General features: G+C 37.6%; 1 protein-coding gene across 1 annotated transcript in view; it reads right to left on the bottom strand.

Annotated features, from left to right (window-relative positions):
- Positions 1-24,797, bottom strand: part of NDUFS4 (NADH:ubiquinone oxidoreductase subunit S4) — a 100,439-nt gene that overhangs the window by 54,192 nt on the left and 21,450 nt on the right. The window contains exon 2 of the mRNA XM_075541030.1: positions 21,019-21,097. Coding sequence (XP_075397145.1) covers positions 21,019-21,097 — 79 coding nt within the window. The remainder of the gene's footprint in view (positions 1-21,018; positions 21,098-24,797) is intronic.

Here is a 24,797-nt window from a genome sequence, read left to right as displayed (position 1 = left end):
ATAGCAAATGTGGAAAAGAAAGCTGATGGTGCCTGGCTATCAAAATATATAGTGTATGGGATATTAAAGGCTTGAATTGATAAACAAGTGGCCATTAGCTGAGAAGCAACAAAGCCCACATGGAAGAAGCACACAAGCCTGTGTGATCATGAGGTGTCGATGGGATCAGGTTATCAGGCATCAAAGACCCAGAAAAAAAATATCAATGTGAGTGAAGGGAGTGCTGAGTGGAGCCCCAAAACCCACCTGTAGACAAATGGACAACCCCTTAGAGAAGGGTCACAAAGAAGAGATGAGCCAGTCAGAGTGCAGTATAGCACCAATGATACATACAACTTTTCGCTAGTTCTTTCCCTATCGTGACCTCAATTCTACCTTACAAATCCTGCTAGACCAGAGCACGTACACTGCTACGGATAAGAGCTGGAAACACAGGGAATCCAGGACAGATAACTCCTGAGGACCAATAATGAGAGTCGTGATACCAGGAGGATAAGGGGAAGAAGGTGTGGGGAGAGTGGGGGAACTGATCACAATGATCTACATATAACCCCCTCCCTTGTGAACAAACAACAGAAGAGTAGGTGAAGGGAGGTATCAGTGTAAGATATCAAAAAATAATAATTTATAAATTATGAAGGGTTCGTGGGAGCAGGGAAAAAAAATGAGCAGCTGATACCAAGGGCTCAAGTAGGAAAAAAATGTTTTGAAAATGATGATGGCAACAAATGTGCTTGACACAATGGATTGTAATAAGAGCTGTATGAATCTCCAATAAAAGCGATTTAAAAAATTCAAAATAGTTATTTGAGTAAATAATGACAACAAACTCCTGTATATACTCGTGTATAAGCCGAGTTCTCCAGAACATTTTTAATGCAGTTTTTGTGGTAAAATTAGGTACCTCGGCTGATGTTCGGGTCAGATTATATTCGAGTATTATATACGGTAATCATTTCCTCTGAATTGTCTTGAAATGACCTTAAACCATACGAGCTAAGTAAGCCTTAAGCTTTTTATATCAAGAAGCCCATCGAGATTATTTCTCTAGTTAAGATACTCATAGCTTCCCATTATAATGAATAATCATAGACTTTAAAATCTTTTCTGATCGAATTCCTAACACTCTGATCGCACTTACCATCCTCCCCCACTGCCCCCCAATCCCCTCATCATGCCATTGCCTTGCTTATGTGTCCTATGTCCAGCTAAGTTCACAATTGGGGATATGAGTTTTTTAGTCTATCTGGAATACTCTACCTTGGACTCTCATGTGGCTGGCTCCTTCTCATTATTCACCTCCTTCACATTAGTCACACACAGGCTCTGCCCAAGTGGCTTTCCTTAGTTACCTTACTATATTTAATTAACCACCTCAGGTCACCCTTCACCTACGCTTTATACCATCACTTTGCTTTACTTTCTTCATAACATCCGTTAATCTATAAAATTATCTTATTTATTTATAAACAAGTTAACATCTATTACACATGTGAATAAAGCTCTAAGACCAAGAATGTTGTACCTTTTGACATATAGCTATCCAGGGTCTAACATATGGCATACACTAGGGATCAAAACACCAAATAAGTGGATAAATGAAAAAGCACAGCATTTTATAATATAAATAAGGGAATAATTTTTTAAATCCCTCGAAAGATATTCAAAGAACTACAGTAGTCCTCAAACCAAAACAATGATTGATTCTGATTCATATTGATTTTATAGGACAGAAAAGAATCATCCCTGGGGGTTTCAGACACAGTAACTCTTTACTGGAGTAGGAAGCCTCGTCTTCCTCCTGCAAAGAGTCTGTGGTTTCAAACTGCTGACCTGTGGTTAGCAGCCTACAACCACAACAGCAAGGCTCCTATAGTCGCCCATTTTGTTGTTGACAGGTGCTGTTAAATAGGTTCCAACTCATAGTGACCTTAGGAATAACCATACAAAACACCACCTGATCCTGTGCCACCCTGAAACTTGTCCTCCTGCTTGAGCCCATTGTTACAGCCACTGTGTCAATGCACCATGTCAAGCACCTTCCTCTTATTTGTTATCCTTTCACGCTGTCGCAAATGATGTTCTTCTGCAGGGCATGATCGCTTCTTACAAAAGGTGTTGAGCAAGTGACACCTTCCTTGCCTCTAAGTAGCATTCTGGCTGCGCTTCTTCCAAGAAAATGTGTTCCTTCTTTAGGCGCCCATGGTTCTTTTCAATATTCCTCACCAACACAATTCAAATGCAGCCATCCTTCTCCAGGCTTCCTAATTCAATGTCTAACTTTCACATGCCATCAGGCAATTGAAAATACTATGACCAGGGTCAGTCACACGTTAGTCCTCAAAGTTATGTCCTGGCTTTTCAATATTCTAAAGAGGTCTTAGGCAGATTTGCTCAAAACAATATGCCATTTGGTCTCCTGACTTCTGCTTCTTTGACTGCAGATTACTTGTGGATCAAGTAAGACAAAATCCTTGACAACTTCAACCTTTTCTCCATTTATCATGATGTTACCGATTGGTTCACTTGTGAGGATAATGGTTTTCCTGACACTGAGTTGTAATCCCTACTAAAGGCTGCAATCCTTGATCTTTGAGCAAATGCTTAAAGTTTTCCTCACTTTCAGAAAGCAAAGTTGTGTCATCTGCATATTCCAGGTTGTTAAAGAAGCCTTTCTCTAATGTTGATGCCACATTCTTCTTCATATAAGCCACCTTCTCTGTGTGCTCAGCATACAGATGGCATAAGTATGATCAGAGGATACACCATGATGCACACCTTTCCTGATGTTAAACCACACAGTATTCCCTTGTTCACACAATTGTCTCCTGGTCCAAGTACAAGTTCCACAGGAGCCCAATAAAGTGTTCTGGAATCTTCATTCTTCTCAAGGCTTTCTCCCTAGTTTGTTATGAACCACACAGTCAAATGCCTTTGCCTAGTCAATAACATACGAGGAAACATCTGACATCAGCAATGATATCCCTATTCCACATCCTGCAGCTCCTCGTCAATGTCCTGCTACAATTCTTGTTGGATGATCTTCTGCACACATTTAGTTGCATGTGATACCAATACTCTTCTACAATGTGAACATTCTGCTGGGTCACCTTTCCTTGGAATGGGCACAAATACAGATCCCCTTCAGTCTTTTGGCCAGGTAAGTAACTGTCTTTCAAAGCTCTACATAAGGTTTATAGTGGCTTTTTTCTACAAAGTGGGGAGCCAAGTCCTTCGTTGTTGTCTCTTCTTAGTCTGGAAGCTCCACTGAAACCTGCTCACTTTGGGTGACGCTGCTGGAGTTTGAAATACTGGTGACATAGCTACCAGCATCAAAGCAACACGCAAGCCACCATGACAAACTGGCAGACATGTGCCTCATATGTATGTGAAACACTGAGTAAGTCAGACAGAAGAAGAATTGGTGTATTTGAACTGTGCTAAAGAATAAGATTGAAAGTACCATGGATTGCTAACAGAACAAGGCCACCGTACTCTTAGAGGCAAGGACGGCAAGATACTTTGGCCATCTTGTCAGGAGACACAGGTTTCTGGAGAAGGGCATCAGGTTTGGTAAAGTGGGGTAGTAGTGAAGGGGAGGAAGGCCCTCAATTAGAAGGACTGACAAAATGTCTGCACCAATGGGTCAGGCATAGGAACAAGTAAGGATGGCACAGGACTGTGCAGAGTTTTGTTCTGTTGTGTATAGGGTCACTATGGGGCAGAGGTGACTAAATGACACCTAACAACAGCGTTTTTCTTTCAAACGTTCTGGCATAGACTAGTGAGTTCTTCTAGTACTTTCCATTGATATTCCTTCAATTCCCGAAGCCTATTTTTCACTAATAACTTCAGTACAGCTTAAACTACTTCCTTTCATACCACTGATTCTTGCTCACGTGCCACCTCTTGAAATGGTGGGATATCAGCTAGATCCTTTGGCACCAAGTCTGTGTGTTCTTTTCTTCTTCAGAGCCTTCCTGCACATGCAATATTTTGCTTTTAGACTTACAATGCTATAACTCAATTCTGTTTTGTTTTTTGCTTGAATTTTTTTTTATTTCTTTTGGGGTGTTTTTTGGGGATTTCTTTTTTTAAGTTTTTTTCAGTTTAAGATACGCTGAGTATAATCTTCCTTTTGGTTTTTTCTAACTTTCGGTCTTTGCACATTTCATTACAGTATTTAACTTTGTCTTGTCCAGGTGCCCTTTGAAAGTTTCTTTTCAGGTCTCTGACTTCATTTCTTCCATTTGTCTTAGCTACTCTATGATTATATGTAGGAGCAAGTTTCAATCTCATGACATTCACTGTAAATTTTTTTCCCTTTCCTGTTTTTTTTTTAATGACTTTTGCTTTCTTCAGCTGGAGATGGCATGACACAATTTTGCAAGACCAATGATTTCTTCATAACAGACACCTTTTTCCAATAATACAAAAGCAACAATACATGTGATATTCTCTAGTTGGAATAGACAAAAACCAAAATGACTACATCTGTGGGAGGAAATGACAATGGAGCTCAATATCAGCAGCTAAAACCAGACCAGCGGCCAACTGTGGAACAGACCATCAATTGCTCCATGGAAGTTTAGGTCGAAGCTGAAGAAAATGAGAACAAGTCCCTGAGACCTAAGATATGGCCCTGAGTATACCTCACCTGCATTTCCAGAATACTTCATGAAGAGATTTTATACACTTATGACAGAATACCTGATGAGCTATGGTATGATACCAAGAACATGACACATGAAGAAAACAATGTTATTAAAAAAGGCAGTAACCCTAGGGAAGTTTTACTCACTCAACTTTTTCTGGGCACAGGCCACATCAACCATCTTTGAATGTTCAGTATATAATAATGTATGCTAAGCAAGGATACTTGTTTTAATTTTTTAGATACCAAATTTCAAACTAACCAATTAGGTTGAGAAATAATTTTAATTGACAGATTTTAGTAATCCATACTCAGGAGTCATTGTCATGCGTGCAAATTCTACTTGAACCAGGACTCAGCGAAATTGTGAGGGACAGCTCTGCATTCTGCGAGTTGCAAAGATGAGCTCACATTTGCTTACAAAGTCTGAAAAGTGAAATCTAATTACACTTTCTTCACCTTAAACTCTGAGTTCGGCCTCTACTTCCATTTGTTCTAATTGCATTTTAACATCTATGAAACAAAAGGAAAGAATTAATAGTCATCAAAAGGGGTTAATCCTATTTCTTTGCCTCTTCACATCCCTACTATAAGATGATGGACATGAAACTTAACAAGTTTAAGGTGTGTATTTGGACACAGACTTAAATTTTGAAATTATCTGGCAAACTAGCCGATTAAAAACAGCTGTAACTCAAAAAGAAAAATGAGGGTTTTTTTTTTAACCAGTAAAGAGACCAAAGCAAACAAACTTCAAATATAAAACAACGCATCTATGTAACTACATATGCTAATACAAATTTATTTGTTCATATTCAAGTAAATTAATAAAACTAGGCAAAAGCAATTTCCAAGGAGGTAGGATTAAATATAGAGCTTTATGTATTTTGGATTCAGTAAAGAGTGAAAGACTGACTGTGTATTTTCACATATAAATTGCATAATCTCTAAAGTATGATTCAAAAACATTAATATAAAATTCAAATGAAAAGATTATCAATTCTTTATTGAGAGGCAGACCTCCTACATAATAATATGCAAGAATTTAAAATTCTTGAAAGCAAGTGTCAGATACCATACAGAATTTCCACACACAGCAGGTAGTAAAGCAAGAAAAGAACTGACACAGTTACTCTCCTTAAAGAGACATACAATGGAGAACTGTTCCACAGAGCTGGGATACTACAGGTCTATGCATTAAAGATGTTGTGGCTATTAACAGTTTAAACCTTTACTGTATTTTGCTAATTGGTACATAGAACTTTAATGCTTTTGAGAGATAAAACATTGCAGTCAGTTAAATTCTCTAGCATTGTCCATGTATTCCAAGTAGGAACAAAGAGGAAAGTAAGTGTGCTTTCACTGCTGGAGAATCGTGCATGATAGAGATGGCCGAATGCTTCAGAGAAGAGATCTTTGGCTCCTTCAAGAATTTTAATATGGAAAAAATCAATTTTGATTTTAAGTATTAATTTTTTCTGTCTACACATAAAAATACTATTTCTAATCTATGTCCTTGGTATTTTATAAATTTCACAGAGTCTGGTAATACATGCAAAATTTAAATATATTATATAGCTTAATAATATGATTGGATTTATTGGTAAGGAATATAATCACTGACTACCTTACCAAAAAATAAAGACAAGGGGAACAAATGTCTACTTCTAGGTTTACTAAGTCTTTCATTACATGAATCTTTTGATATTTTCAAAATAAATAATTTTCTTTCTTTTGGTCTCTGTCTGACACACAAACACAGCAACTTTTTTTTAAAGCAAATTAAATTTCACTATGAAATTTACTACTCTAAAATTATGATCATTTCTTCTTTCTAAGAATTTTAAGCAATAATATTGTTGTGATCTTAAAAGCTTTTCACCATTTTTCCCAATAGTTTTTGAGTTGTTTAAGACACAGGAAAATACAGTTTTTAGTGAACCTGTTTTTAAAACATAAAGCTAGTATTACAAACCAAACCTTCTATTTAGTCAAAGCTTTTTCTCTTTTTACTTCTCATGGCCTCATTTGAGTACAAGAAAATAAGTACTTATAAACTAAAACACTCGAAGAAACATTTTTCTATATTTAATGAGTCTTAAACAAAAACAAAAAAGCACAAGCTAAAGTGCCACCATGGTAGGCTCTCAAAGACTGCTGATTCTTTGATGTAAAATGAAATACTACTTAGTGAATAAAACATTAAAAAAAAAAACCCTCCTGTCTACCCTTCAAAGAGACATATCCTTTGACCTAGTGCTCCAGACTAAAGCCTTGAGATTTTTGCACAAGAATGCTGCGTGAGGAAAGTCCAGACAAAACAGACACTTGAGATGCTAGCAGGCTGTATAACTCCAATCGCAGACACTGCTCCTCCCAATAATCCAGCAGAGATAGCACCGCCATCCACCGAAGAAAGTAATCTCACCAAAGAAAACTGACCCCTTGGGGGGGTGTGCAAAGAGAGAAGAGTAAAAGCAAATGCAAGCAGTTACCTAAGATTTATCTTTTGGTACAAATCTCTTTTAACAACAGTTTCAAGTTAATAAACTTACAAAGTTTTTGTCTATAAATTTTAATGTTAATAAGTTAAATAACAAAATAAAACAAATGATTATGCTGCAAATAAAACTGCTTTACTTCTGATACTTTGCAAAAATCATGCAATTTTACAAATTTCTGAGACAAGTTCAAGCAATGAAAAATTTTTTAAATGGTAAAAGCTATCAAGAGTTAAAAAAAAGGCTTATTAGGTAACTTGTTGCTGCCTGCAGACATTTTAAAATAAGCAATATTGTCACTTAGTCGGCTGAGTGTGCTAACAGTACCATCTGCTTAATTCAAGTAACAATTACTTATGGCAAGTATCAGCAAGTTCCAAAGCATTCGCTATGTTATTTGCTATTTGGAAGAAATTATTTGTCAAACAGTGAGATGCATCAAATTGGCAGACTCAGAATATTGATTCTATTTGTTTCATGTACACACCCAACTTTAAAGTAAATTAATATTGAAATAGACACTTTAAAAACTTAAGAGATCACAACCGCACGGCAATAGTATAATTTTTCAAAAAAGCTTTGAAATGATAGCTGTTCTTCCCTCCACATTGAGATTTAGAATTACTAAATAAAGTTTCCCTGTTCACACATATTTATGTTTAGGATGTATATACAGCTAACCACATATTCTTGCTTATGCACTTTAAGAATTAAAACAGGTGGTATTTAACAACTTAGAAACAAAAAAAACCCCACAAGTATGCACCTGAACAAAAATAAAATATTCAGTGTCACTATAAACACAGAAACATAGTGCTTGGCACATGGTAAGTGCTCAATTAGTATTTATTAAATAAATCAAGACTAAGGTAATAATGGAAGTCTACAATTTATAAAAGATAATACATTAATGGCCAAGATATTAATGCTTACTTCCTTTTTATTTATAAGTCTACATAGTTTTTATATTTTGTGTGTTTTCTATTTTTTTGTATTAAAATTTGAACCAGAGTTGTAACTAATAAAAAGCAATAGTGATATGCAAGAGTTGGTATATTAAAGAGAGATCATAAAGATGATTAAAGAACAAGTAAAAAGTGCACACAGGTATGTCTAACTCGTGGTTTGGTTATTAGGAGAGAGCTGTAACCCACTTGAAATCTTAAAGAGCATTGCAAATTTAAGTCCTTTCTTTTGTATCATACGAGTGCACATAAAAAGACAATGTGTTCATTGGGCTTGGGTATTCATCAAACGTACTGAAAAGAGATTGGAGTGGGGTGGGGCAGCATGGAGGGGGGAACTCCATCCTCTCCATAAGGCACAAAGCAAAGGCCTTCTTCACACTCAGCCTCCACGGCACAGTCCCTCGGAGCAGGGACCCGGGAACACCATTTGTGGGCTTCCCTTGCGTTCTGTAGGATGTATCATATATTTGGAAATAGTAACAGTAAAACTCACAGAGTAGTGTGTATAATGTGCTTCTAAACAAATTTGAAAGATAATTTTAAGACGCTATCAATTTTTTAAAACATTGAGACTAGTTTTATTTCCAAGGGTAAATAAAAAGGGCAGTAGCAGCTTATATATAACAAACATAGGCAAAAGAGTGAACAGTCTTAAGAATGACTGATTAGAAATTTATCAAGTGCAACAAAATAAAATGATCTGTTTCTAGGAATTACAAAAATATTATTTTCTAACAATCCGTTCTTTAACACTACTGACAGTGTATATACTTCTAAAAGAAGGATGCTTTATTTACAGTGACTAGAATATGCTAGCTGGACCTTCAAAGTTCTGTGCCAGACAGAGATCAATATACAATTAATAAATACTTAGAATAAAATCATTTTCTCCTTGAACTTATAATGGCACTGAAACCCATGAAACACAGGGCCAATTCCTTTCATTTACGGTGGCCTATTATCAGGTCACACTTACAGAAGATCTGAGGCTTTAGCTCTCCATAAAATCTATGTACAGAGTATAAGAACTCAAATTGTTAGGATGTCTTACTAGAACTACTATGATTAAAAGGAATAAAATAATAATGCCAACTATATCCTGCACTTTAATGAGCTTGATGGCACAATGCTCGAGGTGCTCAAATGCTAACCACAATGTCAGCAGTTCAAACCCACCACACTCTCCACAAGAGAAAACAATGGCTTTCGGTTTCTGTAAAGACTTAGCATCTTATATACCTATGGGCAGGTCTCCTCTATGCTTAGGGTTCTTATGAGTTTGAATGAAATAGAAGGCAATGGATTTGATTTTTTATTTTTATGACTTGCACTTTACATACATGTAGAGTATCAAGAAATTCTACCAACATTTAAAAGTGATTCAGTTAACTTAGAAGGAAATTATATTGATGTGGTATAAGGACAACTATTAAACATTACTCAATCCCTAATAAAGATTTACATGGAATATAACTATTGATATTTACTGTAATAGAAGTTAAAGTAGAGCCAAAACTTTAGATATGCACTTATTAATTTTAAATAGCCACAGACCATTTATACAGCAACACAGCTATTTGAAAAACTAAAAATAAAGTGAGAAGATTGGTTTTCATTTACTTTTTAAAAATTTCCTTAATATCTCACTTAGAATAAGACAGTTGAATTTTAACATCTATTCAATCTGTTGCACTAGATTGTTTGGGTTATGATATGTGACGGAAATCAGTCTTACATAGATATATAGTCAGAAAAGGGAAACATTATTCTAATAGTCTAATAACATTCTTCTATAGCATTTTCATACTCTATTATATTAAAATCTGGTGTTTTATCTTGAAGTGTAGATGATGATCTATGTACCTATGACTTTATAACATCACACACTGGTCATATGGGAAATAAAAAGGTGTGCAGACCTTCCCAGTGTGAACACATGTCATGACACAATGTTTTCAGAAAGTCAAAATTGTTAATATTACTTTCAGCCCCATTAAGACAGTCTTTGAATACTGGAAAGATGTCAAGCTCAGTCAGTGACAGAATTAAGTTCTATAAAAATTATCTCTTTTTATTTTTTGCTTGAAAATGATGTCTATAAAAAAAAAAAGAAAATGATGTCTATCATTGGTAACAATACTGCCTTTAAGTATTCACTGTCAAGAAACTTCTAATACCCCACACTGAATACTCACAGTTTATCATTTATCATTGTTCTTTCAATTAAAAGGTGCTCTATAAAAAACGTAAGCTGGTTAATTTGCATCCGCAGTTAACAATATAAATATTTTGCTGATGATAAGAATCATATTTTGCATACAGCCATGTGTTTGTATATACATTTGTTTGGGCACATGGAATATATATATTTAATGAGATTTCTAAAATTTAATACTTCCCATTGCTTCATTTAGGACATTAAGTAAAAGTATTTTGTTTTTATTTGTGAGCACTGCAAGCGAGGAAGGGAGGAATCCAGTATCTAACTGTTTGGCTCAGGACCACGGCCCTGATTCGTGCTATGGCGCCAGCAGTTTCACCATGCGCGCTATGTGCCGCTAATGGGACGCAGGGGAAAGCCAAAGAAGGTCTCAGAATTGCTGTCCAAGTCCTTTTAACTTAGTGGGCTTCCTAAAAAAGCCTTTGGGCATCACCCAGGGTTTTCAGATGATCCTTTGAAAACCACTGACTTAGGGCCAAAAGAGCCATTTTCAAATACGCAAACGAGCTCTCGTGTAGAAAATGCACTAGGGTAGACGTGAATGAGTAAACCATACTTATAAAATGGAAGATTCTCACCATATTAAGAAGCAATCTCTTTCCTATTTTAAAAATGACATTATAATTTACAAACAGTAAAATGTGTCCTTTTTAGTGTACAGCTATGACAAATGAAGAAAAGGAAATACACATTCTGGTAGATAAATTGCCATCAAAATCAAAATACAGAATAATTAAATTTCCTCTAAAACTCTTTCACAATCCTTTATTGTTAGTTAACTCCTTCCCTGACACCCAACCCTTGGCAACCACTGATTAGTCTGCCCCTCGGACTTTACCTATTTAGAATGTAACGTAAACACACACTGGAATAAACGTGTAGGGGTGTCCACTGTGGTTCAAATCCCCATTTTCCAAAGGCAGGACAATGGCTAAGTGTTTGGCTGAAAACTGAAAAGGCTAGCAGTTCAAACTCACCCAGTAGTTACGAGAGGGAACAGACCTGGTGATCTGCTCCCAGTTAAGACTGCAGTTTCGGAAACCGTATGGAGTAAGTAGTTCTACACTGCCATACAGGGTTACTGTAAGCCGGCGTTAACAGGACAGCACACAAGAGCAACAGTATGTGTCACTGCACCTTTGTTAAAGTCACTGAATTACTGGCCAAGTCATTTATTCTTCAAACTAGAAAGAAGAATTTTTGGAAGAGTTATTAATGAACTCTATAGAGTTTAAGAGTATTATAAAGAGTAAACTATAATAATGGAACAAAGAGGTAACCTCTTAGTTCCTAAAAAGATAGGGAGAAAACTTAAATGATAACATTTTCATTTATTAAAAAGCACATCAGATGTGTAAATCAAACCTATTCTCACAAGCATACCTGAAAGAAAAATGAGAAAACAACAGAGAGGAGTGGATAAAGTCACAAACCAATAATAAATAATTTTCACTCAGGGCCAGCAAGTAAGTAAAACACCTTTAGGACCCCAAGGCCATAATTGACCAGAACTGAATGAAACCCTGTTTTGAGTTCTTTTCATGTATAATTAATTGATGCTTTTTCTCCAGAAAAGCTTTATAACACAGTTACTTTTTTAAGGTAATGGTATCTACATGGCATTGCTTCATGTAGGTAGCAAATTCTAAACTGTACTTGGAAAGGCCAAGAAAAGTTGAGAAATAAAAACATGAAGTTTTTATATTTGGAATTGAAAAATACTAATGGCTGTTCATCACACTGCACTCAATGTCACTTAAAACGGCTGGAGGCCCCCATGAGGCCTTCATGTCTCTATGAAGGCAGAAGTATAGCTGATTTTTTTTAAAAAATGAAGCCATGTACTGCTACCAAATCTAAATATTTTTGTATAAATCCTGATTTTATCATTTTCAATAACAAAGATTTCACCATAAAACAACCTTCTAAAATACCAAGTCTTCATTCCTTGTAAAAAACAAAAACTACTTTTAAATTGATAATTAAACTAATTTTATATAATTTAATGAAATGGTCAGCATAGGAACTAACATGTGCTGTATTTACCACCTGCTGAAATATTAGGGGGTACCAAAAAATAAATGGAAAAAAAGCTCTGCTAGTCGGAGCTTTCATAATATGCATTTTTCCTGTTAGGCAAGCATAAGCAACTCGCTCTGAGTTGGTGAACCCAGTGGCATTGCCTGGGAAGTTTCTCTCTGGTCACAGTAATTTTCCATGAGAGCAATGTCACTCGAACCTCGTTTTAGGTGATGGCCAATTTGAAAGAACAGCATGAGGCTGTGAAATTTTGTTTCCTGCATGGGAAAAATGCTGCAGAAATTGTGATCTTGAACACAGCTTACAAGGACAGTGCTATGGGAAAAACTCAAGTGTATGAGTGGTTTTCTTGTTTCAAAAAAGGTGATCTGTCGATTGATGACAAATCTCATTCTGGATGAAAATGTCAACTCACAGTGCATTGGGAGTTCATACCACCAGGTCAGATTGTTAATCAAGATTTCTACTTAGAGGTCCTAAAAAGATCGCGTAACAGTGTGCAACAAAAAAGGCCTAATTTGTGGCAGACGGGACTGTTTTTGCCACTATGACACGGCACCTGCTCATGCAGCCATCTCGGCGCACCAGATTGTTGCAAAAACCAGCATGCCTCTCTTGTCCTGTACACCTTACTCACCTGACATTGCTCCATGAGAGACTTTTTGTTTCCTTGAATGGAAAGGGGGCATGAAAGGGCAGTGATTTGACAATATAAATATGAAGGAAAAAACCAGGAACGTCCTGTCAGCCATCCTAACAGATGAGTTTGAAAAATGTTTCTAAGAATGGAATCGCAAATTTAACAAATGTAGTAAGTGTAATGGAGAGTACTTTGAAGGTGATAGGTTGTTTTGTAAAAATAAATTTAAATACGTAGCTTTGAAAAAAATTCTGTTTTTTGGGGGGGGTACCCCATTGTATCGTATGATTCAACACCTGCATTAATTTGAATAAAACTTGTGCACACATAGATCTTTGAAGGCATAAATTTGAAAAAGAGACACTTTTAAAGACTACTCTGAATGCCATATTAGGAGTATATATTTACTAAAGGAGTTCAGAGGAGAGAGTGATTATTTGGGTTGGTGGAACAAAGTCCCGCATAGTGCGCTGTATTTTGAAAGATTGGCAATGAGGGGAAAAGATGAATCATAGGAAATGTCACAAGGCCGACCCTTAGGGTACAGTCTTGAGAAGTTTATTATGAGTGGAATATAGCGTATCCAGAACGAATAAATTTGTAAAAGAACCACTTTTAAGAATTACTTTAAAAAAAATAAAACAACAAAAAAAAAAGAATTGCTTTAAATGCCGTATTAGGAATATCTACAAGGAGTTCCGAGAAGAGACTGATTAACTTGCAGATCACTAAGGCTATATTCCTAACCTGTCACAGACTGGAAGCTCCACCGAATGTGTCCACTATGGGTGATTCTGCTGTTAGTTGATAAGCCAATGGCAGAGCAACATGCAAGTGATGGTAAACTGACAGATGGTGGTCTTGAAGTGCTTCACATAAAATATCAACAGATGTGAACTCTACCATAGGCAATTCTGAGCCAATAAAGGTTTGTGAACAGGAGGGCAATGTGATCACATCTATATAATACAAAGTAGCTCGAACAGAAGGAAGAATGCATGGGTGTCAGTGGGGACGGAATAGGAGACTAGACATAGGAAGATCAGCCGGGAAGAAACAAATGATATGCTGAATATGTAGAAGTGGGGTTTGAACTAAGGAAATGACCTTGGAGAATGAACCAAATGGGAAAATATAAGAAGGAAAATAGAAAGGGACGCTTAAAAAGCAAAATATATAAAAACTTTTACACAATGTCAAAGATCCAAAGATGATTTCAAAGCTTACAGTTGTAGAAACAGTAAAAAACGTGAAGGTTTTAAATGAAATGCTTACCAATACTTTTCTATGTTATGCCATTAAATTGATTTACTGTCACACATGGAAAAGGAACTTCATCTTCTGTTGTAGTAGATTAAACACAAGGCAGTTAAACTTACAGTCAGTGGTAGAAACCTTCCGGTCACTACTTGGGAGAGTAATATATGCTCCCTCAAGGAATGACAGCATTGGGAAACCCAAGGAGTTCTACTCGGTCCTATAAGGTCACTGTGAGTCAGAAAAAAACTCTGTGGCAGTGAGTTTGGTTTTTATGGTTTGGGCCATACATATAATCTTACGATATTTCTAACCATCCTATTGTTAGATACCAAGTCAGCCTGACTCATAGTGACCCTATGTACTTACAAAATTAAACACTGCCTTGTCTTGCACCATCCAAACACTACCTAAGCTTAAATTGTTAAAATTGATATACATTTTCACTACCATCGAGTCGATGCCGACTCATAGTAACTCTACAGAACAGGGTAAGACTGCCCCTTTAAGTCTCTGAGGCGATGCTCCTTGTACAAGTAGAAAGCCCCGTTTTTCTACAGAACAGGGGTAGGAGCCCTGTTGCGGCCGTGGTTTTGCATTGCACTGCAAGTGCCACTTCCAAACTACCAGCCATGCCCAGGAAGAAATCACTCCCGTTTATAATAAAACGTGGGCTCCTCAGGCTTTCTACTCCCGGTTATAATGAAACTATGTGAGTCTAAGTACTTATATAAAATTGATAATATTTAACATTATATATTTGAGATATTGAGTTTGAAGTATGGTAAAGGTCGCTTAGGCTGGTCAGTGTGACAATCTTCGCTGCATTGTTTGTCTTTACATTTGATGTTTACTTTCTAAGAACTCTTTGACTATGTTTATATTTATTATTGAAGCAATACTTTTACGAATGAAACTAATTCACTGGAATTAATACTCAATTTACATTCAAATCAAATTGATGCTTATCACTAGAAAGAGGTTTTCTAAAATTTTGAGATTAGAAGGAAATGAATTTGGATATATATGTCTCATTAAATGGCCAAATGTCACCATAAATGGTAGTAGACAAATGTAAACAGCTTCTGTAGTTTTCAGAGGATATTGAAATTCATTAAAGACTATATTCTGTCATACCTAATACTTTCTACTTTTTTTTTTACTTTCTACTTTTATATCTAGGCTTTATAATTCATTAAAATGGCCACACAGGCAGTATTCATGATTAAAGGTGTTATTAAGGAGGTTATAATGGAAGTGTAAAATATTCACAATACAGATGCATAGTCAAGACATGTGAGAAAGTTCATTCAAGGTTATAGATACCCCACTTCAGTAAGCGCTGACCTGAAGGCACGCATTTCCATAGGTTAGCAAGTGAGCTCCTCCAATTATGTGCCTAGAGGCACCACACTCCACAAGCCAGCCTCGTGCCCCGAACACTCAGCTTTGCTAAGAAATCCATCGCTATGTTTAATGCTTTGGCTCCTGATTCTGCTGCGGATGCTGCTGCTCTGCTACTTCTCAAATGGCAAGCAATTCTTCACTCAGCAGGGTCACCGCAGAAGGGTCTCAAGTTCAAATGGCACCCTCTACTCCTAGCTCCTGCTGGTAGTCAGATGCCCACTTCCTGCTTCGCAGAGGGAGGGCTCGTTATACCCACGGTGGCAATCACAATTGCAATTACTCATAGGTAAATTCTAAATCAGTGTCTTTCCCACTTCTGTACCCAGATGCATGTGGGGAAAAGGTTGTTTGGTGGGAGTTACAGAGATTTTGGTCAGAAGAGCTACATCAAATAATGCATTGACCCTTCAAAGATAAAATAGGTACACCTCAGACTGATGTTGTTGCTGTTGGGTATAATCTGATGGGCTCTGACTCATAGTGACCCCTAGGTACAACAGAATCAACACTAGCTATTCCAACCTGGGCCATCCTCACAATTGTAATGCTTGAGCCCATAGGGATTTACGGTCTCAGAAACCCAATGGAATAGTTCTGATCTGTCCAAAAGGTGCACTATGAGGCAGAATTGATTAGATAGCAGTGGGTATGGATAACTTAACATACACTTCACTTAGTATGGAATGTTTGCCTACTATTTGGAAAATAAGCCAATGTCAACAGGAAGAAGAGCCAGAGGGTGGGCAGACAGCATCCAGACAGCGTTATCAGGGACTCTGAAGGCTGTGAAGCAGGAAAAAGAATAAGCTCCAAACTTTGTATATTTAAAGCATATCACACACAAGAGATTAATGCAACATAACCCTAGAGAGGATGGTAAAAGCTAAATCAAACAAGCCCTCAAAGTACATGTTAAGAATTTAATTTTTACTCTACGGGCAACAGGAACACACTAAAGATTTTATACAAAAGAGGGATAAAATCAGGCAGCTTAAAAAGACTATTTTGGCTGTCCTATGAAAAATGAACTGAGGAAGATATCTGTAGAAATCCATTTTGAGGATACTGCGGTCAAGTAGATAAAAGATGACCGTCTACATTAGGAAGCTAGCAATGCCTGTAAGCAGCCAATCTGTTAAAGATAAAACCAATACTGAGCACAGGATTTCCAAATTGTCTACTTTCCTATTTATCTGTCTTCATCTTTAATTGTACAGAGGTTTCAATTAAGAATAATTGTATTTTAACCATATATTCAAAATTCAGTAATATAAACTAGTAACAATTTACTAGTAATAATGTAATCGTATTAATAAGTTACACAACAAACTGAAGAAATATGATTGCTAGAAAGTCCTAGAAACCTTTATTAAAAAACAACAATATGTAAAGTTCTCAACATATCCTCTACCTACATATACAAACTTCTGAAGGTGGTATTTCCATATAACTAGGCTTTCCCACAGAGAATTCTGTGCCACATCAAAAAGGTAGTTTTAGTATCAACAATGGCATCAAATCATTTTTCTTTGCTGCCTTCTTTGAGTCTGGGGAACAAAAGAGGCCTAGGAGAGATCAGGGATGAAGAGTGAATGAGGGAAGGTTTACTAATGAAATTCTTATAGAACATCTCTTGAAGAATGAGCATATACATTTTTGTAATGGTTAAAAAAAAACCACCTTCCTCAACACAACTTTCTTGACCTAATTTCACCAATGCAGTTTTTAATTTTTCTTAAAATTTATTCCTAAAAAGGCTCTAAGATGGTCTCGTGTCCTTCTAGAAAACCCCTCTGGAGTTCCAACAACCAGCTGCCATTTTGTGTCCTCTCTGCCTTGTTTTAACTGGCCCAGCAATTCTGGAGCTGGTCTGTCTGTCCTAGAGCTTCCCTGTGAATTAGAATCTACTGGACAGCCATTGGGCTTGGCTTTATTCCCCACTAGTTGATCCCCTTGGAAGTCACTGTTTGCATTGGACCTTACTCTCTGGACTGTATTAGTAAATCCAAGATTTGTCCATGGGTACAATCCATTCCATAAAAACATCTTCACTGGCTTCCATCCAACAGATCAGCTTGTTGACCTACCTTTTCTTCACGAAATGCTTGTGACACCCATCAAGCCAAAACTTTGCTAATGCTAAGATAATCACTTAAAATTAAAAAAGCTAAACTATGTCAACGAGATGGATTGACACAGTGGCTGCAACAATGAGATCATGCATAGGAACAATTGTGAGGATGGTGCAGGACTAGTGAATGCTTCACTCTGTTGGGCATAGGGCCAACCAAAGGTAGGAATAGAGTCAGTGGCACCAAACAACAAAACTATGAAGCTACAGCTTGGGGAGAGGGCTACGTCTGATTAGAGAAAAAAGAATAAAGGAATAGGAGTGGAGAGAGGGAGGGGAACACATCCTGACCCAACTAGCCCCGAGAACGATATTCCTGCTCAGAGCAGACAATGCACAGAGAGGACCATAGGGCCAGCCCCCCCCCCCCCATGAGACGACATCCCTCAATGGGGGACAGCACTGGAGGCACAGTGCAGGAATTGTGCCCAATCTGACCCCATCACACTGGGGTGAAACACTAAGGGCATGTAACAGAGCAGCAAGGGGAGCAAAGTGATGAAATCCCTGGGGAAGACCAGAAATACTTTGGAGACAGAGTGTGGCACCCCATTAACTTGACTACAAAACACTCCTAAAGGCCAACAGACCTTGAACTATTTATAGGCATTTTCATTTTTGACAGTGGCTTTCTTTTTATTGTTGTTATTATGTTGTTGTTGTTGGTTTTGACTTCGTTATTTTGCTTGGCTTTGCCTATTTTTTTCCCTTATTAATATCTACGCATGTCTGTCTAGCAAAGATAGGCAGAACAATTTGGAGATGAAAAAAATGGGATAAATGGTTGTGGGGGTGGGGGGTAGGGGGCGGGGATACAGGGGAAGGGGCCGGGCGGGGGGTGAACCAACCCTGGGACAAAAGAACAACAAGTGAACTAAAATCAATGGAAAGAAGGGTGTATGCCTAGTGGGGCTTAATCAAGGGTAATGTAGCAGTGGAGAATTACTAAACCCAGATGAACGCAGAACATGATGGTGGGACAAGAGGAAAGAACCAAGAGGCAAAGGACATTTATATAAGTCTAACACAGACATGTATATATGTAAGTATATTTATATATAATGAGAGGGGAATAGATGCACTTATATCTATATGTTAAGAATTAAAGTTACAGATGGACATTGGTCCTTGACTCAAGTACTCCCCCCATGCAAGAACATGTTGTTCTAATAACCGGGTATTTTGGGATGCCCACCTTCCCGACACGATTGCTGAAGACAAAATGGGTACATAAGCAAATGTGGTGAAGAAAGCTGATGGTGCCTAGCTATCAAAAGAGATAGTGTCTGGGGTCTTGAAAGCTTAAAGATAAACAGGCAGCCATCTAGCTGAGAACAAAGCCCACATGGAAGAAGCACACCAGTTTGTGTGATCATGAGGTGTCAATGGGATCAGGTATTAGGCATCAAGACCCAGAACAAAATCATACCCAATGTGAATGGGGGGTGAGGGGGAACATGTAGTGGAGACTCAAGGCCCACCTGTAGACAATTGGACATCCCCTCACAGAAGGGTCACAAGGAAGAGACGAGCCAGTCAGGGTGTAGTATAGCACCGATAAAACACACAACTTTCCTCTAGTTCTTTAATGCTTCCTTACCCCCACTATCATGACCTCAATTCTACCTTACAAACCGGGTTAGACCAGAACATACACACTGCTACAGAACATGCCCGCAACACAGGGAATTCAGAAATAGATAAATCCCTCAGGGCCAACAATGAGAGTAGAGATACCAGGAGGATAAGAGGAAGGTAAGAGAAGAAAGGGGGAATCAATCACGAGGATCAACATATAACCCCCTTCTCAGGAGACGAACAATAGAAAAGTGAGAGAAGGGTGACAGAGAGGACAATGTAGGATATTAAAATAATAATTTATAACTTCTCAAGGGTTCATGAGGGAAGGCGAACAGGGGAGGGAAGGGGGAAATGAGGAGCTGATATCAAGGGCTCAAGTAGAAAGAAAAAATGCTTTGAAAATGATGATGGCAGCATATGTACAAATATGCTTGACACAATGGATGAATGTATGGAATGTGATGAGAAGTAAGAGCTCCCAATAAAAGTATTTTAAAAACAAACAAAACTATGTTATAACCCAACTTCAATAGCTTCAGTACAACCAATAGTAACTCTAAGGTCTCTCTCCCTCAGTGTCTGGGCTTCAGAAACAGTTTTCTTCTTTTGTAACAGCTGACGGTCTTCTCATTCGGAGCTTTTCTTCAAAATCTTCCCAACCGTCCTTAAAATGCTTGACCCATCTAAAAACTGTTGTATTATGTAGGGCAGCAAACCCATAAATGTGTTTCAGAGCTTTAATGATTTGGGATGTGAGCTTGAGTTTTGTTAAAAATTTAATATATTATTGCTGACCACTAATTCCATTTTTCTATAGCACAAAAGTACCCACCTTCCTCTTTCAAAAAGGGGTACGTTAACAAGAGGAAGACAAGGGCATTACTGAGAAGCTTGTCTGCAGCCATTCCCCAGCAAGGCACGTTCAAATATGGATGTCTGACCCAGAACCCTGGTAGCAAGAACTTGTGACTTACCCGTATACCTGATCATGATAAACTGGATACAAAATAAAAAAACGCTTATGCATTTCCACCAGAAATGTCTAGAAAACATTACAAAACGTATGCTATTGCTCAAAGTAAACATAAATATCAAGTTGCATCTAAAGTAACAGCCCACACACTAAAATTTTTATAAGCAATAGCTGCCAAAACTCTGTTAGTAATTGTTATTCATTTATTTGTAATCTAACCCTCATGCATATGTAGTATGGGATGTATATGTGTGTATGTTTGTGTCTGCGCACATAGTAACAATGTTGCATAGTTCCAGGAGAACCAATTTTCTATTGGTAAGTAATTTGAATCTTAGTTAAACAGAAGCACAGCTGGGGAAGGAAAATACACTAGCACTACAATAAGTGTTCTGACTGCAAACTGCAAGGATCCACAAAATGGAAATGCTTCTCCAATTTTAATATCACTCAATATTTGAGTACAGTGCTTAACACATAACACCTTTCTGAGACTAAAGGATTTTTCTTAATATTACAAGCAATTGAGAAATTCCACATTGAAATTACTTTCCTAGAGGAGCCCAGATTACCATACTGAATTTGCACTGTCCAAAACTGACCTTGAGGGCAGAATCACTGCAGTAAGTAGGAGAAAATACTTACCAAGTTGTCATCCACTGCGATAAGTTGCGTGTCTTGAGCTTGGTCTTGTGCCAGCCTCCATGTGGAAGTGCTCAGCAACCTACAAAATGATCCACGCAATGAGAAAGAAAGAAGTATAAAAATCTCACTGGGATAAAGGGGGAGGGGGCACAAAGTCCTGTTTATCCTCCACCAGTCTGTCTGCTGACTTTTTGGCAAATTCTAACTTGATGGTTCACAACTGGCTGTATTTTATGCCACTTTGTAAACTTTCTGTCACAAAATGGTTGCCAATGACAAAGACTATTCAGCTTTCGATGAGAATTACAGTGGGTGGTTTGTCACAATCAGAAAAATGCAAACTTCTATCAACTCTTCTAAAACTCTGATCCCTAACTAATGGCATAAGAAAAAATTCTTTCAAACATAATATGAATGACCTAAAGTTCTAGAATTATATAATGTTTACAAATATATGTCTTCACTCTACATTAAAAACAAAAGTAATCATAAAGAAATGATATGTATGATCAATCTCTAAAGGATGACATCATGTGTGTGAGGTAAAAAGTTAGTGAGGTCATGGGAGATCCTCAGTAACAGCACAAAGAGTGGCCTCAAACATGCTAGTGATTATAAGGATGAGACAGGATGGAGTAAACAGTGTGTTCTTTTGTACATATGGTCACCATGATCAGAGATGACACGATGGCAATTAATAACACAACTTTGAAATACAGATTCTGAGATGTGTACAAAATTCAATCTGAAAGACTCAGAGAAAGTATAAGAGTGCATCTCTTAGATGTTAGTAGGTAGCCTTTGAAAGATTTGAAACAAGAAAAATAAGTCTAGTGACCACCAAATGGGAGAGATTTGCAATACATGCTAAGGTGGTGAATGAATTAACAAAATAAGTAACTACAGAGGGCAACTGGAAAAATACAGACAACAATGTGTGGAAAATTATATGGGAGATGCCTCCTGACCTCCTCCAACTACAGAAAGGGAAAGGAGGCTCAAACACCACATCCACATTGCTCATTCCACCCTTCAGTCCTCTTTACTGATTCTCAGCTAAGAAATCTGTAGATCATTGCAATGCCACACAGAACTCTGAGATAATACAAATATGGGGTTTTACTAGGAAAGTTAACAGGTTATAACCAGTGATCAGAAACATCCAGAATAGAGTTCTTTGGTCTCATCTCATTCATTCCTACATCTCTCTAGTCTTTGGCTTCTCATTCAGCCATGTGACCCCTTGCCCTCTGCCCTGCTTGGGCAACATTACAGAGCTTCTTATTGCTGCCAATAGCCCAATGGGTATGCTACTGCACCATAAAATTCAGCCTGTAGGTATTCAGCTTTCTTTGGTTCAGCAAACCTGCTTCTCCAAATATCTGCCTGCATGTGTACATTTCATAAGCAAGCCTCCCTACAGACACTGACATTTACTTACTCCATGGGCAGCCCACCACTCTGTCTTGAGTTATTGGTTCTGCTGTCCATGCTCCTCTGCTGCTTCTCTGGTGTCAGTGGGTCCAGAGTGCAGGGGATTTGAGGTCTAGTTCTTCTTTCTTAAGGAAAGTGAGGTCCTCCCTGTTCTGTATCCCCCAACACTCTCTACTTTTAAACTGGAATCAATAATTCACTGCAGTGGCCACAAAGAACTCATAAATGATGTTCACAATAATGGTGCTTGTTAGGAAAGTTGACAGGTTACCATTTAGGTAAGAAATGCTCATTATATGGTTGTTTAGTCAAGGCAATTTTTCCTCTGCTCTGCAGGCTTTGTTTTTAGGGCTGCTAATAAATATCTCTCTACTGAGTCAACCCAAAGGTACTTAAGTTTAGCTCTGTGGATCTGCAAACTCATCTCCCCCAATTAAATGCACAAAGGTGCCCCACTCCACTAGCCAGCCTCCTGCCCAAAGCAGAGCTTTCCTTGCTCTGTGAGCTGTAAAGTCCACTGCTCTGCCTCGTTCTCTGGCTCCTGGTTCTGCTGTTGCTGCTCCTCTGCTGTCAAAGCTGTCTCCTGGGTCAAGACGGCTCAAAGTGCAAGTATCTCAGGATCCAAAGGACACACTTCCCTCCTGGCTGTTCTCTCTTCCTGGTCGTGAGATCACATTCTATCAAACACTTAATCCACCCCTAAAGAACTCAAGAGTCCTGGGAATTTAACCACAGCAGTCTTTTTTACTTTATTAAATGAAGAAATATAATGGGTGCCCTTTAAAGATTTTTTAATATTGAAAAAAGAGGAAAGTCAGAAGCAGCCAAATTAGGACGGTAACGTGGAAACCTGTATTGTAGCATCTCCTACAAAGTCCCCTTGTTTGATTAGAGGAGTGCGCAGGGGCGCTGTCATGGTGGAAGACAGTAAGGTGAAGGCATTCTTCTGCAAAACTCTGACTAACTTTCTCAAAACACTCTCATAACAAGAAGATGTTATTGTTCTTCGGCTCTGCAGAAAGTCAACAGGCAGAACGTCTTGAGCATCACAAGCAAACTGGTTGCCATGACTTTTGCCCTTAACCAATTCACTTCTGTTTTGACTGGACCCTTTCTACCTCTTGGTAGGCACTCCTTTCGTTGGGCTCTATTTTCAGCATCTTCCTAATAAAGCCAGGCCTCATCTACTGTTACAAGCCTTCTGAGAAATGTTTCAAGATCTTAATCCTATGTGTTTAAATTTTCCACTGAAAGTTTCCCTTTTATCTGCAGCTAATCTGAGTGCAACAGTTGAGTGGAAAACTGTATAAGCTGAACTAATTGAGATGGCTCCAGTGTTTGCTATTGTTTAGGTTAATCAGTGGTCTTCTTCAGTTAGTTCAGGAACTAGAGGAAATGTTTTCTCATCAATTGATGTGGATGGTCTACCACTATGGGTTCACCTTTAACACTGACTTGTCCCTACTTGAAACCAGTGACTCATTTGTGAAGAGCCAATTTCTTTGGAGAATACTTTTCATAAAGTATCAATGATTTTATCATCCTAACTACCAAGCTTCACCACAAATGTGATGTTTGTTCTTGTTTCAATTTTAACAGAATGCATGTCGCTCTAATAGGGGCTCTTTTCTAAGAGCCTCAAACTAGATCTTGTTCAGCTATTAATATGAGTTTATACAATTTGTGCCCAAAAGGGGGGTGGTGGTGGAAATGATGGAAATGATGTCCTTGTATAGTTTTCTATCATATTTATTTAGTTTTCTATCATATTTATAGATTCAAAATAACAAAGTTTACTTTGCATGAACTTTATAAAGACCCCCTGACTATCATCAGTATGCCTTCAGTATTACGTTTTGGCTTATTTATTTAAAGTTACTTTTCATGCCCTACTGTATGTTTTAGAAAATTGCAACTGTGAAAAATTTTAAAGAACATTGATCAGTCTATGAACTGAGTGATTATTATGCTGCTTTTCCGAAAAGGTTTTCTAAGACAAAACAAACCGCCCCCCCCCAGAACTATTGTAATCATTTGTTAGAATTGCATACCTTATATACACTGATTTTCTATTGTTAGAATCACACATATGTGGGGACTACAAAAAAGCTAATGTAAAAATTAAAATAAAAGATAATTTTATAGTTGTTCACATTATACATTTTGTATGAATTTTTAAGTCCCTTGGTCTGCCATTACTAGAAGAAATTTTAGAGCCAAAAGTTCCTCACTGTACAGATTTTCAAAGAATTTATCAGAGATTAAGACAGGATAAATCATCTGACCATAGATAAAACTATTAAGTGGTAGAACCAGAGTTAGAAATTAAGAACTGGAGGTCTATT

This window comes from Tenrec ecaudatus, chromosome 2, assembly GCF_050624435.1.
Source record: "Tenrec ecaudatus isolate mTenEca1 chromosome 2, mTenEca1.hap1, whole genome shotgun sequence".
In the NCBI taxonomy this organism is placed as follows: Eukaryota; Metazoa; Chordata; class Mammalia; order Afrosoricida; family Tenrecidae; genus Tenrec; species Tenrec ecaudatus.
Note: the sequence above shows the minus strand (reverse complement) of the source record. Positions and strands in the feature narration are given on the sequence as shown.